Raw genomic sequence first — 16,708 nt, 5'->3', positions numbered from 1 at the left:
TGGGACTGACAGTGGTAGCACAAATAGCTAGAAAGCAGGAAGACATCCTACCTTTCTAGAGTAGCGTGCGGGATTTAGCAAGCCATTTCTTTCCTCAGATTTTCTCAAACTTTAGAAGTTCTCACATCAAGTATTGTAAGCGTGAATTTTTTTCCCTTTTTTCCATCAGGATTATTTAAGAATGCATGAGTTCAGATCATGCTATGTGTTTGGTCTTTAGTCTTTTTTCCACAGTGCGTTTATCCCTGGGTTTCTTTTAGGGATGAAATTCCACGTGGATTCTTGGGTGCAATCAGATTAAATGTTCCATCCTCAATATAAACTTCATTGGGGAAAAATAAATTTAGGGGTTATACAGTGAAATACAGTATTTTTAAAACAAACAGGTGTTTTTCCTCCCAGTTGCAAAAATGTCTGTGATGTAGTGAGCCTTGTTATCACAAGATGTTATGAATACCGAAAGTGGATACCAAACCATTCTGAATGGTTTCAGAAAACAATCAGACACATCCATAGAAATAAAATCTATCAGGGGACTAAACACAAAGATGGCATTTCTAAGCTGGGAAACCACTCAGCTGCACATGGCTGAAATCAGAGGGAATGTTCTGGAAAAACAGCATTTTAAGTTTGCCTGTTCCTTTAATCCTCCTGAGCATCTGCTCTTGGGCACTGGCTGGGGACAGGATGTCAGGCTCAATGTATTTTTTGCTCTGATGAAGTTATAGCTAGTCCATATGTTCACCTACCACAGAACACCCAAAGTAATAGGGTTTTTTCTACATGCTTTGCTCTCAAGACATAGATTTTTTGGAAAAATTAAAAAAAAAAGTTGTTGAACATGCTAAATAGTCACTCCTATAATGCTTCTGTAAAGTAATGGGGAAAAAATATTTGTAAATATTTTTCTTCTAAATAATAACAGTTGTATTTGTCTATAGATACTTGTATTTATTATGGCTTCCATTGCTGTCTTGATACAAAAAGCCTTGATGTGGGGGAAAGACTTTGAGACAACAGCAATTTAATGAGTCATAATATTTTCAGTAATAAACATTGAATCCCACTTCCCTCACTGTCAGAGGCAGTATCTAATAAAACCATTATCACCATCTGCCAGATCACGCTGAAATGAGTAAACTATAAAAATGAGAGCACAGCATATATGGATTGCATCAGCTGTGGCCCTTGTTTAGGAAAGCCTTTGACACTGACTTGTCTGTCTTGTTCCTCTTGTAGGGGCATGGGTATGCGCACCCTTCATACACATATCTGTTCCCTCTTTCATGCCCAGGGTTTGGAGTCACTTGAGTAAAATCCAAAATTTCAATTTGAAGTCCTCTCCTCTTTTTGTTAATAACGTTATAAATTTTCACTGAGTTTCAGTAGATGATTGGCGTCTGCCACTTGACTTCTTTAATGTTTGCAAATGCAAGTTCCTAACATGTGCCTGCAAAGGTCAAAGACTAAACTAGGACCGAATCTTAAGACATGAGTGGTCTCCTGTACTCTGTAACAGCCAGACCAAAGCGTACATGCTGCACTTGATCAAGTAACGTCTGGCAGCAGTTATATTAATCATGTTTGAGAGCAGTTCTAAAACATATGTAAACTGTTAGGAGTAACAGCAAAGTGTAAAACTGCTAGGTAGAGGAAGCCCTACTGAAAAAGAAAAAGGGTTAATATGGGTTAGATCAGGATTCTTTAAGTCAGTGGAGAAGAAATAGGCTCTCACTTTTTAAATTAGTACTCGGGGTGTGACTGTTGTAATAAATAAGATTTGAGTTGAAATTCACTTTCAGGTTTCCCTGAAAAGTGAACTTACGTGCCTTTTACAGATCAATAGTTAAACAAAAAATTTAAAAAATTAGGAAGTTAAATAACTTGGGATCTCTTTTTTTTTTTTTTTGTAAAAGGATGGTATTAAAGTGTAGAAAAGAGCTGAAAAGAAGTGTGAGCCAGATCAGAAGGCTCAGAGTGGAAGTGGCTTTCATGGCCTGAACTTGAGTTTTATGTAAACAGCAGTCTGTCATCTGCCTCACAGAAATGCAAAACTTAAAATAACTTGGCAAAGTTAACACTTTCTCCTTTAAGGGGCCTAGTTTTGATACAGCTCAGACACTAAAGACTGAAGGGTTTGGGTTTTTTATCGCATCCTAAGAGAATGATTGCCCTGTTGAGAATTGAGGTTTCATCAAGGCTTGTTCAAAGCAGTAAAATTTTTTGAATTGATTTTCACTGCATCAAATTTCCATGACTTTGAACCAAGGCTGAGAACTGTTTTATTGGAATGCGTAAGAGGGAAAGTGTTGTTAAGTGATTCTACCTTCAGTCTCACAACTGCAGATTCCAGGGGGATTGGGTGGAATACACAGAGAGAAGAATGCAGGAAACTCTTAACAGGCTCGGTTGATTGGGGTTGATTGGGTTAAAACCTTCCGGAATCATGTAAAATGATTCTGAAGTCAATAAAATGCTGATGGAAGGATGATTAATTTAAAGTACAATAAACAGACTCCTTGTCATGTAGTTGGCTTTGTAGCAAATACATGTTTTCTCAGTGGAATTGTATCAACATTCATTTTTCTTTGATTTCTGGATATTGTTCTCAATTTTCTTTTGAGGAGAGGCTTCAGATTTTTTTTTAGAAACCCTGACTTGTTTCTGTTGCGACTTGCGTGTTCAGAAATTGGCCTTGTGTCAACACATCACCTGTTAGTTGTTAAGAGTTTAATTTTCAAAGCTATGATTTCATCTCCCTGAAGAGAAGGTGGACAAAGAGATTCAATGCAACAGCAGTGTTTTAGCTTGAGATGTAAACCAAAAAAAAGTAAAAAAAAAAAAAAAAAAAATTCTGGGGATGATCTCAAACCAGATTGAATTGAGTATTTACATTTAGAAAGTATTATAGCCTGGAATGCATGATAAGCCAAAGGCCTTGTCATTTAGGCTTTAAAGGAGTTTTATTCAGTAATGACCAGTAATATTTTGTTTGCAAATTACAGCAAATGAACTAGAGCATTCTCCAGGAGTGGGAGAAGAATGCATTTGCTTTTGTTTCCATCCAGGTTTGCAGTTGTTACTGTGCCTGCTTTGTTTTGGTCTAACAGTAATTTGTTTCATTTTAACTTGGTGTTGAGTTCTTGTTCCAAAATTTGCAAGTGTTGTGGAATACCAAAGCAACGGTATTCAAGGCAGAGCAGTACCACTGTGAAACGGGGAAATACAAATGATGAAATTGGGAACTTACTAGGATGTCCAAGAGATTACCAGAGATCAGAGTCTCCGCAAGTAAAGCATGAGGAACTCGCCCTGAAAACTTGCTTCAGGATGAGGTTTCTGTGGAGACTTCTAACACTTTTTGGTTGTGTTTGAGTAGGAAATGCCTTGAGAACAGCTTTTCCTGTGGTCTTATCTCAAGCTTAAGGACAAAGATATACAACCTGTTTTCCTTTCTTCTTTAAAAATATTTAACTGAACTTTTAAAAACCTCAGCAGAAGAAAAGCAGTTTTGGTTCAAGTGCTGAGAACAGGCTTAGACCAGTTTTCACTACCCATATCCATTTGCCTAATTCTAAACATTACAAAGGATTTTTTCAATTGATATAAATGGGAACTACCTTTAAGTTAAAATTTAACAGAAAATTTCTTAGTTTTTAGGACTTTCTCTTCGCACTTTAATGTTCTACTTTAATGATGACTGAAAAGAAGAAAAATATTAATCATAACTATGTCTTTTAAATCCAATTGATGTGTTCACGTTGTAGTCAGATTTCTAAGGCATCTCTCCCTTTTCTTGCTACATAACAGCTGTCCGTACATGAATGTATCACATGCTGACATGGCATTCCTACTTAATTTTTTTTTCTTTCATAATCATATACTTCTCACAGCCTTTTCACTGGATTGTTTTATATCTACAATTAAAGCAATACATGTTGTTTTGCTTTTTTGTTTGAAATTATTCAAAAGCACAGAAAAAGTCATTTGTGCAAATATAAAGAGTATCTCTTCATATGAACCTAAGATTTCAATATATAGTAATTGAAGAACTGTACCTTCAAAAACTTACAATATTGAATAACTTGTATATTTCCCTCATTTAAAAAAAAAATAGATTTGGGTGTTCAGTACTTCTGTAAAGTGTGCCTCATAGTTGCCTTTTGCCTGAGTGGTCGTGATGTAATTAATTCTCTAGGGGGGAAATGCCTTGAGTAAATACATGAAAGGAATGGGATAGATGTTATGCAACTTACATCCTTTTTATGAGGCCTCATTTTTGTAAAATGTTCTTGTTTTGGTCTTCTGGCTGGATGAGTACAAGCTGAATGAATCCTGATGTCATGGAAGCTCTTAACACTTTCTTTTGCCTCAACACTTACAAGCAAAGAAAGCTTTCTTTCTTGACCCTGTGCAGTTGCAGGAGTTGATTTTTGAATGTCTATTTTTTCCCACCATTGGAAGAATACCTTTAATGAAACAGAACTTCAGTGCCTCAAACCTTTGAACCTGGTAGAATGGCACTTCCAAAGATGGGTCTGACCTAAGAATTCAGATCCAATCTCAGCTGTAAATACCTTTTCCCACCTACTGCTCTTTCCAGCTCCTCCCCTAAATCCAAAGTGATTACTCTGGAAATTTGAGTCAGCTTCCTTACAGAGAGCGCTAGGTTTTCATCTAATTGAAAATTGGTTTAAAACATGGATGAAACACCATTTAAATCTTCAGAAATACAGTAGCATGAAACAGATGTGAAAGTGAAGCTGGCTGCAAGGAAAATCCGGATCCAGAAAATCTTCATTTCTAGCATTTCTAAGTGCTCTGGTCTGTTGGGTTTGGATTAGGTTTGTCTCTGTCAGTGCTAAATCAAAAAATTGTTGCCTATATTGGCTTCAGCTCGAATACCTCCTAATCTTCTGTTTTTAAATAGGGGAGAGTCCCCCTTTGACCAGACTTGTGTGCACAGCTGAGTTTTGCTGTTCTCTGTGCTGTGGGTCTCTCTGCGTGCACAAGCAATGCTTGATTATTATTGGGGAGCTGAGGAGAAGGCCAGAAGAAAAATTCCACTCCCCGTGCCCTCCTCCTCCTCTCTCCCTCTCCCCAAGCTCCTCTTTTGTGGTCCTCAACGCCAGTGCAAAGCGTTCTGTTCCTGAAAAGGAAGTGGGGTACCTCAACTTCCCTAAAGGACCATTAGAAAACTGTAATTTCAAAATGAGTTTCCTGTCCAAGGAAGGGGGCTTAGCACTTACAAGAACAGTTCTCCACTGTACAAGGCAGACATTTTAGTTTTATGAGGAACAAATAAAACATTCCTCTGTGCTTTACAGGCATAACACTTTCTTAGACTCTTTAGTTACAAAATGACCTGTCTGCATAGTTATGCTGATCAGTTGCAGAGAATAACACGGCCCAACTGTTTAGCGGTGCCTGATGCAGTAAAGAAGCGGAGGTGGGGGAAGCAGAGGCAAACCGAAAAGTTGTCTGCTGTTTGCGGCAAATCCTTCCCATGCTTTTCAGCCGGTAATAAAGTCTGAGATAGAAACAAAACAATTCCTGATCTAGAGAGGTGGAGATGCTGGCGTTATTACGTTGACACAGAATCTTCCTGAGGTCAGTGGGGATGCACGGGGTGTAGCTGAGAGCGCAGCTCGTCTGTTGGAAGGTGACACAGGTCTTCTGTCGCAACGGGCGGCTGTATGCAGCGCTGAATGCAAGCTAAACCTCACATGTCTGAGCTGTGGCTTTTGAGAAGTATGTGAAAAGGATTATGCCAGCTTAATTGAGTTCTTTGGAGGTGTGGAAAGCGTAGTCAGGTTGACCTTACCCTGCTAATCCTTCTTTAAAAATAAATTAAAGCAATTGTTGTCAGCATGAAATGTTGAGTTACTTCTGGGGGCTTAGATTTAATATTCTGTCTCGCCCTATAATAAAGTTAATTGTGCACTTTGAAGAACACAAAAATAGTGAAAGCCTACCAAAATCCTCGATGAAGCTCAACTATAGAACATCCAGAAGCAGCTGTAAGTTTTCCAGTAGGTGTCATAACTAGCTTATTTTGGGACTTACAATGAAAAATAATTGGAGAATCGTATTAAATTCAGCCTAATGAAAAGCCATGGTCTGTGCTAGATAGTATTATTTAAGATTTATTATGTGTTATGGTAAAGGCATGTGGTCATGTGAGCTTTGATTTTAGTCTTTCCCATTTCCAGGTTAACATCTTAATTCACTTCTGTTTGCCTCTCAAGCAAGATTATGGGAGAGCTTTCATGATATAGTCCGTTGTTAAATGCGAAATCAATCTCATATTCTATTCTAATGTTAAATTTTAATATATTAGTGTGTAACATGTAAAAAAGGCATATTAATTTTCTTATTTTCTCTTTTTTTCAAAACGTTACCAGGTTTGCAAAAGGAAATATACCAAAAGCAATAGTGAAACACAGTCTGTACAGAGGGAGATGGAAGGTTATGTATAATGGAGACAGCAATAGCATATAATTGCAAAGTCAGAGAAACATGTTATGCCATTTTTCTAATTGTTCCCCAGACTTTCTTGTAATTAATTGCATTCTTTGCCTAAGGCTTGTTGAGTTGAAACAGATAAGTTAGCAGGTAACGCTCTAGCCTTTCACTTCATAGATCCTTGCAAGGGAGCAAGTTAATCTTTCCTAATTCCAATAAAAGGCATCATATGTACAGCTGTTAAATGTATTTTGTCAGGACTGGAAATTTCTTCTAAGGAGATAATTTACTAGGAGCAAACAAACATGATTCATCAATTACTTTTTCTGGACAGAAACTTCTTCTCAAAGCATGTAAAAAATCACTAAGTCAGTGTAGCAGCAGAGTTTGTATTTTTAGTGTCCTAACTTGGATGTGTGCCTACGTGCTTCCGTAATGTTAAAAATGAGACACTGAGAGTAGCATCTTTTCCAGTAATAAAAAAGTAGAAGCGATACAAGCCAGAACTCACATTTATGACAGGTTTGCGAAAAGAACTATAGCGTTCGTACATCTAGTACTCCGTCACTTGATAGGAGAGGGATCCTAGGATGAACACAGAGTAGCCTTGAGAAGAACAATGAAAAGTCAAGAATCTAGGGAAACTGCTTTAAAAGGACAAAAAAATTAAATATAGTTTAGACCACAGGACTTCAAATGTGCATTCGTCCTTCAGTGATTAGACATCTAAAAAGAAAATTATAATTTTAGGGTTAGATGTCTGTTGAGGGTGTTCTACAGCAGTTAGAATAACATGGTATAATTCAGATATCTTTTTGCATGGATGTTAAATAACACATTGATTTTTCTTAATGATCACAATGTAATTAAAAGGGGCTTACTTTTTCCCCAGCGGAAATTCTTGAATTGGCTGGAAATGCAGCAAGGGACAACAAGAAGGGTCGAGTCACTCCTAGACACATCCTGTTGGCTGTAGCAAATGATGAAGAATTAAATCAGGTAAGAAAAAACTCCACTGTGTGAGGGCCAGGATTTCCTTTAGGGCTTTTTAAATTGTCTTTCCATATAGCTGAATTGTAACTCAAGACCTCCGCTTATTGAGTAGCCCACCAGGAAACAGCTCATTCGCTCACTAGCACACTGCCTGTGTAACTAACTACAGCACTCAGCTTAATTGTGTATTTCAGGACTCTTTAAAATGTGTAAAAATGCAATGGAGGTGTAATACGACATTTGCTCGCACTATTACAGCCACTTCTGTTAGAGTGGGACGTTGTCATAAACTCCACAGAGACATGGAGGAAATCTTGTAGATGCTTTTGTTAGTTTGTTTTCCCCCTTAAAGCAGCTTAGGACTCGGTGGGACCTATCCTGTTCCCATTGAAGCCTGGCATTGTGACCACAGAATTAAGAGCTATGGAACTCTTGCAAACCTGTGTCCTTTGCAGATTTCAAGATGCCTTTAACTTAACCAAATAATATTTGGGCATTATTATTACAGTGTTGTGGTGTCAGCCACAGGCACTGGCTGGGATTAATGTTCCTTTGTGTGAGGTGCTGTAAAAACACATCTGAAAAGATACTTTCTCCAAACCTGTGTATCATGATGGAGCAGGACAAAAAAAAAAAAAAAAAAAACCCCAAACCAACTTCCTTCTGGCTTTGTCTGAAATTTGATAATACTTCCCATTCATCGTCCCTTTGTAAGCTTGGAGCCTCACTGAGTTGTGGTTGGGGAGCAGTAAACCCAAATCAGAAGGTGGGAGTACTTGAGGGACTTTGATGTCACCGTTTGTATCCTCCCAAATAGTGAATTAGTCCCAGTTAGACGTATTAAAAACGGGTTAAAGTGGTTTTAAATACAGAACATGATATATTTTACCTCTGCTTTTAAAGGCTTGAATGAACTGCACACTTTTGACTATTGATCTGCTTTTCTTCAACTACATAAAGATTTTTTGAAGAAAGACTTCCAGGTATAGAGATTTGTGTAAATGTTACCCTCCATTAGAAGTTTCTAAGGAAAAAAAAAAAAAATCTGCTTTAAAAAAAAAGCCCTTTCAAGAAAATTCAGCAATTGGGACATATATTGTGCTCTCCGCAGTGTGGTACCCACTGCATTCCCGTACCATGGACTTCGGGGTCCCGTCCCTCATGCAGGCTGCCCTGCAAAGTCCTCATGGCTGGGGCTGTCCTGGTTTCTAGTAGCTGGGTAACAGTCTTCACTGCGTGGCTTCACAGAAACAGGTCTTGTTGTGAGCCCAAGAGATACTGACAGTAAAAGCATATATGCAAGAAGAATACCTATTCCCTTTATAGGTAAAATTTAGTACATGATCAGCTTCATTTCATACATTTCATGGCTCTCTTCTTCAAGAATAATGTGTTGAGAAACATACCAGAACCAGTTAAAACTCAAGGCAATGTGCAAAGTTTGCAAAAAATGCCATTTTCTGTTTATTGGTGAGTAAACGCTGAAATTTATCATTTACAACTTCTTTTTATTAGCTATTGAAAGGGGTCACCATAGCCAGTGGTGGAGTGTTACCCAATATTCACCCAGAGCTGTTGGCAAAGAAGCGGGGATCAAAAGGAAAACTGGAAGCCATCATCACTCCACCTCCAGCAAAGAAGGCAAAGTCTCCATCACAGAAAAAAACTGTATCAAAGAAAACAGGCGGCAAGAAAGGGGCAAGGAAATCCAAGGTAGAGTAATCTGTTTATTTGAAACCCAGACAAGCTTGCTCGTAGTAGCTGTAGGGAGCATCACATAGGGTAGGTTTTCTGTTCCGTGTGTTGTTAACAGTAGTGATTTCAGTAGCAGCGTAAGCAAATGCTGAAGGAGGAGAGCTGCCCTCTCCCTAGTGCAGCTGGAAGTCTGAAATCCTCAGAAGTGGCACAAAGGCCTTACTGGTGAGCAAAGGAGACCTTACGCAGGAGCTGTAGGGGTAGCTTTGCTGTGACTGCGCAGGTGCCTGCCTTGGGCTAGGCAGAGTAAACTTGCTTAGACTTCGTTGAAGTGTTGGTATGTGTCTGCAAGAAGCAGGGAATCTGGGTATTTTTTTCCAAAGTGAAGTCACCCTAACACAGCATTTTGAAATTGTAAATATTGAAGAAAAACAACAGCCTAAGTCACCTGCGTTGGAATAATGTCCTCAGCCGTTAGTATGTCAGAGCCCTGTTTTCAAGTGTTGTAATTTTTGTTGTTTTCTGTTTTTTTTAATGGGTTTTGTTTTGTTCCAGCTTAGTATAAGATTCCTTTTAGTTGATTTGATGAAATCCAAGGAGTATGAAATATTCCTTCTGAAGTAGGGTGCAATTCTGCTAGATCAGGTAGCTGAGTCTCTTGCAGCATCAGAGAAACTGTCTTGTGGCCACACAGAATTTCTTTGGCTGAGCTAAAGACGCACAAATGTCCCCCTCTGTTATTAGTATGTAATGGATGAGACTCTTCCATGTTCAGACTTGGGGGTTTTTTTATTCCTAGTAATTAATTAAACTCATTCAAAATGAAGTATGGAGGTGAGGGGAAGAACAAGAGGACCAAAATGTGATTTTTTTTTTTTTTTTTTTTTTTTTTTTTTGTTATGTTAGGAAACTAAGAATAAAATCTTTTTTTAAGCTAAGGAGAATATTCCGTCATTCCTTTTTTCAGTTTCAGTTAGTAGGAGCAGGGAATCTTTCTAGTGTGTGTGTAACCAAGGACTTTTTTTTTTTTTGCAAAAAAACTACAGTCAAGCAATAGGTTATGAAAGTAGGAAAAAAATACACAAATTTCACATGAAATGGACAACGTGAAAAAGTTGCCTTCTGGGTCAAACAAAGCTTCTGTATTCATCCTGTATGTCTCTGTTGTTATTTATTTTGATTGTTTCACTTTTTTGTTTTTCAAACTGTTGAATTTAGTTTTCTCTCTTAGAACACCTAGTAGCTGACATTTCAAGTGCAGTGCTTCTAATAACCATGCACTAATAATTTCCCTAAATCTGGAATTTTTTTTCCCCTACTTGATTACAAAAGCAGGAAGTCTGTTGTGGGGTTCTGTTTTTCTTCCACACAATAAACTGTATTGTCTGCTTACTATATTGGTATTTGGCTAACAGTAAACTCCTGGGGAATTGAAATAGGACCCATGAAAATCTAATTTTCAAAACATTTGTGTAAAGTAAAGCATGGTTACAGCTTCTAGAAGACCAATATACCCTTGCATCAAAGTCATTTTAGTTGCTTAGCCACAGCTTTAGTTTATATACTTTGGAAAGGGACAATAGGAGAACAGTGGCTTGCTTAATATTCCAGGTGTGCTTTTTAGCTTCAGCATAGGTATTGCTGAGGCACCAAATATTTATATGAAATAATAAGTATTAATTTTATTGAAAATATGAAATTATTTTTTGCACCAATTGAATTTCTAACCACAGCAGTCAATTCACTGTCTTCATGAAGCATCGTTTTCCAAATGTTCCTAATTCTCATTTTTATTCAGTAAATCAATTCATTCCTGAAACCTCGCATTTTACTTCAGTAATACAGTTGGAAAAAAAGGAATGGTGATTGAGGGGAACTCCTTCTCCCCCTGCAGTTTTACTGGAGATGAAGGAAGGTGATCATGTGAAACAAGACAGAGAAAATTGTTCAGCCCATTTCCTACTACTGGGCAGGTAGAAAGTAGATGTATTGTTCTGACAGTGGCTCTAGGGACGGCCAGATTTCAAAGTAGTGTTTCTAAAAATAAGTTTGCGAAATCTGGGAGCACCTCTCTTCAAAGAGACAAAATTTGAACTCTGACAAGTCAGTTTTTACCTTCAAATGAATGTCTGCCCACACGTGTAAATAGATACATTATCTTTTTGCACACAAGCCATTAGAAAGCTATTAAAAGTTTAGGGTTGTTTATATTTTTTCCTGCAACATTTAAGACAACTGTCATCTGAATTGTGCACTGAAGAAAAGGCAAGAAAAGGCTTATGTAGATATGCAGACGTTGAGGTAATTTTTCCCATTGATTCCTTCGGCTGTAATCAGTCACTTTAGTTAGACTAAAGGATAAAATCCAAACGCCAGTGTTTGTACTGGCATTTTATTGCCTAGTAAGCATTTATGGCATGTCATATATCTTCGGGTTATTAAACTGTGTTTTTCTCTCAGCCTTGAGTTAACTAATTAACTATATTTTTGGAAGAAGAAGCAGGGAGAAGTGAGCAAATCAGCCAGTGCTGACAGTACAACAGAGGGAACTCCTGCAGATGGTTTCACAGTCCTGTCCACCAAAAGTCTGTTTCTTGGCCAGAAGGTATGCTCCTGCATTTTTATAAATGAATACCTATTTTTCAGTGCTGCTTAGGGAATACCCCCTCCCACCACCCCCTTTTCCCCAAAACACCTAGGTACAATGGACATTTCCCCACTGAGCACTTGAGGAGTTGTATGATATTAGTTTTTGAACAAAGAAATGCTCTGAAACAACTTCTAGAACATTTTAAAAATACATAAATGAGGCTTCATATGGCTACCTAATTAAATACTCAAATAGAAGGAAAGCCTGCGTGCTTGTAAACTATCTCACCGTATTCATAAACAGCGTAATTGTTACAGCTGAGATTATTCTAAGAATAAAATGTCTTTTTCCAATGGGCAGCCCACTTCATTGCTGATGTAAATGATTTACAGGTTTTTATCAAAACCTATTTTAGACATTTGTTCATAATAGTGGTTTTATGTTTTGTTCTGCTTTGTTATTTACTAAAGTTAATGCTGTGTAATAATGAATGATGCTTTTATGAAAAGCTAGAAGTCAACAATCCTTTTTTCCCTGTGAATATGCTTTGGGACATGGGGTGGTTTAATACAAATACATATCTGCTTAAAGAGAGGATCCATTTAAAGAGACAATTCATTAAATCAATTTGGTCTTTTATCTTGAAACCTGCCTTTAGTTCGTGATACAAAATTTTGTTGAGTAAAAAACTGCATCTTTCTTCTATCATTCAGTAATCAGACCATTGTGTTGTAAGTCATAAAAGATGAGCCATTGTCCATTGTGGAATGTATCTCCTCTGACTCATTTTTATTTCATCCTGAGGTTGTTCTCCATTTATCCTTCCACAGTTTGTTTGCTAAGTTTAACATGCATGAGAGTAACGTTATTTTTTGCAAGACTTCTGATTTTCCACATTTAATTTTACAGCTAGAGCTAGATTGTTGGTTTGGTAGGGGTTTTTTTGTTACTTTACTACTAGGAGGGTGGGTTTGAACATATCTTTAAAAACAGTTTTATGACTAAATTAGAACCCAAACTTTATAAACTACATTACTGTTTCAAGAAAGCGAGTAATGTCAGACTTTTGGACCTGATTTTGAACTCCTTTTAGTTACCATAGGAAACCTGTAATAAGACCTAGTGTTGTGTTCGAACAAGACTGACCCAGCAAATCAGTGAGGCTTTGCTGTTGGGCTCAGTGGAAGAGAATCGTGAACTCCAGGACTGCTTTAAGCTGTGGTGAGCAAAGCCAGCGTCTGTTGTAGAGCTTTCCAGTGAGTACCTCGTACTGGGAAATGGACTTTCTGGCTTTCTCATTCACTTGGAGTGCAGCCTCCTGAAAAAATTACTGGTATGACCTGTCCATCCCCGTACTGCCTCATTGTCAGTTAGCCCTGCACATGAGAGGGGCCAGGTGTTAGCCTTTATTTCTAACACAGTACATACACATAATTACAGGAAAAATGAAAAGAAAAACGAAAACCCGTTTGTGTCCTGTGAGGGAACACTCCAAATGAAATGGATTCTTTTCTGAGGGGCAGAGAATGTATAGGTGCTGTTGAGCTGTGTCTAGCACAGATTATATTTTGCTTTTGATTCCCTGTGAGAAACTGTCTTTAGAGGCAGTAAATATGGTTAGTGTAAAAATCTAAGAAAAGTAGGCTGTGTCTAACAAATATAAGAATTTTCTGTGTCCTATTATGTGTGATTTTAAAATGAAATTCTTGCCTGGTTTGAGCTGATAAATAATATATTAATGTCTTTGTTCTGATTTCCCCCCCAAAATAGCACATTTAGACCAACCTAAATTATTTTAAGCATTCACATTAAGACTGAAAATGTGGAAAGCTTAAAATGCGAAAAACCTTTGCACTGTAGTGATCAAAGAGATTTTATTTAGCATAAAAACAACAACAAAAAAACCCTAGGCTTATTCCTAGAAATACTTTCAGACCATTCCCCAGAAATTATTTTCAAAACATGCATTTTCAAAAATATGAAAATAATTTTGATTTTCCTGTGATAAAAAAGGCAAAGATAAAACTTTCAATCACAGAATCGGTGGGAGTTGAATGTGTCCTCTCTCCTAAGTCTGAGGTGTGTTTTGCATGGGCCAGGAGGCTCCTGGCTGTGCCAGGCTGTCTGCTGCTCTGTGCAGGTTTAGCAGACGGCGATCTCATTGGTGGTGGTTGTTAATTATTTAAGTGACACATGGAAGTCTCAAATAATCGCTATTTGTTCTGGAAATTTACAAATTAAATATAATGATTATCTGTAAAAACTCCAGTGACTTTGAATCAGTTAAATGCTTCTGCTTAGCCATTTCTACATGCAATTGCTGTTTAAAAAGATAATACTGATTTTGAAAATATTTATCTATCTAAGTTCAAGTCTGATGCTTAACAGAAAAAAATCTGCTTGGTTATAGTTGTCTTAAATTAGTGCCACATGGCATTCGTAAACATAATGAACTAAGAATTTTCTTCAATAGCAATTCTGGAGAGTAATGTTGCCATTTGATTCCTTAGATTTGCGCATGTTGCTTTTTTTCAAAGCACGTGAGGGCAGAAGGTGTTTGCCTGTTTGGAGGAGGACCTTTCTTCTATTTGGCATAGCCTCACTCTCCTTAAAACAGCATTTTGAGGGAAGGAAAAGTCTGCTAGTCTCTTGGGTAGGGAGGACTGTGTGTGTTTAGGTGGGTCAGCTGGAGGCCTGGAAACCATGACTCCTGGCTTCTGGTTTTGGCGGATTCAGAGGGGCTGTAAATCCCCTCTTCTTTCTCTGTTGCCTTCCCCATTTGCAAAATGGAGATAGTTACACTCTTCACATGGGTGGGAGAAAAGCTTAATATGTTAAAACATTTTGAGCTTTTCCATTTGAAAAGCAAAAATATTCTTATTAATCACAGTTATTTGACTTTTCTTGAATTTGTACGTATGGATTTTCAGTGTACTTTGATGTTCTGTGTGTTAATAAACTACAGTGCAAACACAGAAACCTGAAACCGAAAAACTCAATAGTCGGTATCTTTCAAACTTCCTATGACATCCTTGAACACCTTTACAGCATGTCTCTGTGGTCTGCAAAACCACTATCTCCTAGATCAGGAAATAATTTACTAGGTGCAGAGAAGGAAGAAAATAATCCTGTTCTTAGTGTCATGTCATTCGTAAGTGTTTAATGGGAAAAATTTTCTTCTGGCTCCATGTTTGCAGAAGGGGAACGGAAGGGTTTTATTTGCGAGAACAGCTCGTCATCCTTCTAATATCCCCAGATTTAATTACCCAAAACACAAATGAGAATGTTGCAAACCTGGGTATTGTTCAGTTTTTAAAACGTACTGTTATTGCATTAAATCTTTAGGTAACTGCTGACATTCAGCTGGAAATTCTTAGAGGTCAGGAAATGGCAAAGAACCCTTCAGTTATACCTGTAGAAGTGTATTAGTGCTACACTAACTAAGTATTAAAATCTAGTTAATATGTAAATGGTTGCCCATCCTACAAGTGACACCCCAATGGAAATGTGGAATTCTGCACATTAACTAGTTTGTTTTTCCTGAGACAATTGTGGAGCAGATAGAGGCAGAGTTGTAAGACCTCAAGCCTAAGCATTAGGATTTGGACTTTCAGAGAGACCGCAGCTTGTTGTCTGCAACAAGCATCTTCGGTTTTCTGTATGAAACTCATACCAGAAAAAGTTCCAAGACTTTAAAGGTAATTTTGTCTGAAATAAGAAATGCAAGGCTTGGCTCAGAAAATACTCATGGATGTGCTCAATGCCATCTGCATTTTACCTAACTAACATCTAATTTAAATGTTACCTACAGTTATGTCCATTCTTCATTGCACATGTATATGCAAGTTGTGCCTATTTATTTTTTTTAAAGTGGCCCTGTAGGGGATCACTTCTTCTATATAATACGTGCTTCATACTATTGGGTAGTAAAATTGAGCAATTACTCATTGGAAGATTTAATTCTACAGGAAAACTTCTGATTTTTTTTTTTAATTGTTTTTGGCAATCAGATAACTAACAGTACATTGAACAGTAAATGCAAAATTCAGCAAAATACTACTTAGCTGCCAACACATGCTATCAATGATGGGCAGCTTTTTAAGCATTTTGTTGTTGCTGTTAAATTGAGTTTTTAATTACCAACTAGTTGCTATGTAAATCCCATATATGAGTAGGCACAGAGATAGATTAAAGGTCTGAAACCAAAATGGTCTGCAGCCAATAGGTCTGGGGCAAAAACTTGTAGAACACAGAATTAGGGATCAAAGAGAGCCACCTATAAAATGAACAAAGTATGCTTAGGAACATACTAAAATCTCCACAAAACAGTCTTTTGGTGTGTGCATGTGTTTTGTTGTTATTTTTTTATTTCAAGATTCATAAAGTTTCTTTAACATTTTGGTTTGATTTGATTTGACTTTTTTTTTTTTTTTTTAAACAGCAGTTGCTTGTAGTCAAACTCAAGACTCAAACTCAAGTATGAATAACTTGCCACATGTGAAGTATTAAAGGATTCTAAGCTATTTGGAAAGCAAGCTTTCTTAGATTTTTATTACAAATTCCCGAACAGACCCGTACTTAAAAACAGGGCTGAATTACGCTCATTTTTAGCCAAAATCACCGCATTTTGAGGGAACATAGTTTACTCAAGCAACATATGCAAATTATATGAAATTGCAGGCTTTTAAAAAGAGAAAGAAGGTCAATTCATGTAATCACATGAATGAAATGGAAGTAATTTTTTCATAAAACTTAAATATATGGATGTTGGCCTCCTTAAATGACCCATTCACTTGTATTGGTTTCATGAATTGGCTCGTATTCCCTATTAATAAACTGACGTACACAAGGAGAAGATTTGGAGAGTTAAGTTTACAGAACGTGGATTGCAAACCAAGAGACAAAATTCAGTTATTGATGAGATTAATTGCCATGCCTGAATGTATATGTTATGCTTCATAGGTG

The 16,708-nt window shown here is 37.3% G+C and overlaps 1 protein-coding gene across 4 annotated transcripts in view; it reads left to right on the top strand.

Annotated features, from left to right (window-relative positions):
- MACROH2A1 (macroH2A.1 histone) overlaps nucleotides 1-16,708 on the top strand; it is a 47,499-nt gene that overhangs the window by 14,896 nt on the left and 15,895 nt on the right. For 2 of the 4 annotated variants that reach the window (XM_075714884.1, XM_075714887.1), the window contains exons 3-5: nucleotides 7,358-7,464; nucleotides 8,974-9,171; nucleotides 11,648-11,758. In XM_075714884.1, the coding sequence (XP_075570999.1) occupies nucleotides 7,358-7,464; nucleotides 8,974-9,171; nucleotides 11,648-11,758 (416 nt within the window). Of the gene's footprint in view, nucleotides 1-7,357; nucleotides 7,465-8,973; nucleotides 9,172-11,647; nucleotides 11,759-16,184; nucleotides 16,221-16,708 lie in introns of all 4 variants that reach the window. The other 2 variants (XM_075714883.1, XM_075714885.1) reach the window with 2 other exon arrangements.

Source organism: Pelecanus crispus, chromosome 8, assembly GCF_030463565.1.
Source record: "Pelecanus crispus isolate bPelCri1 chromosome 8, bPelCri1.pri, whole genome shotgun sequence".
In the NCBI taxonomy this organism is placed as follows: Eukaryota; Metazoa; Chordata; class Aves; order Pelecaniformes; family Pelecanidae; genus Pelecanus; species Pelecanus crispus.
The sequence above is the reverse complement of the archived record's forward strand: the minus strand, read 5'-3'. Positions and strand labels throughout refer to the sequence as shown.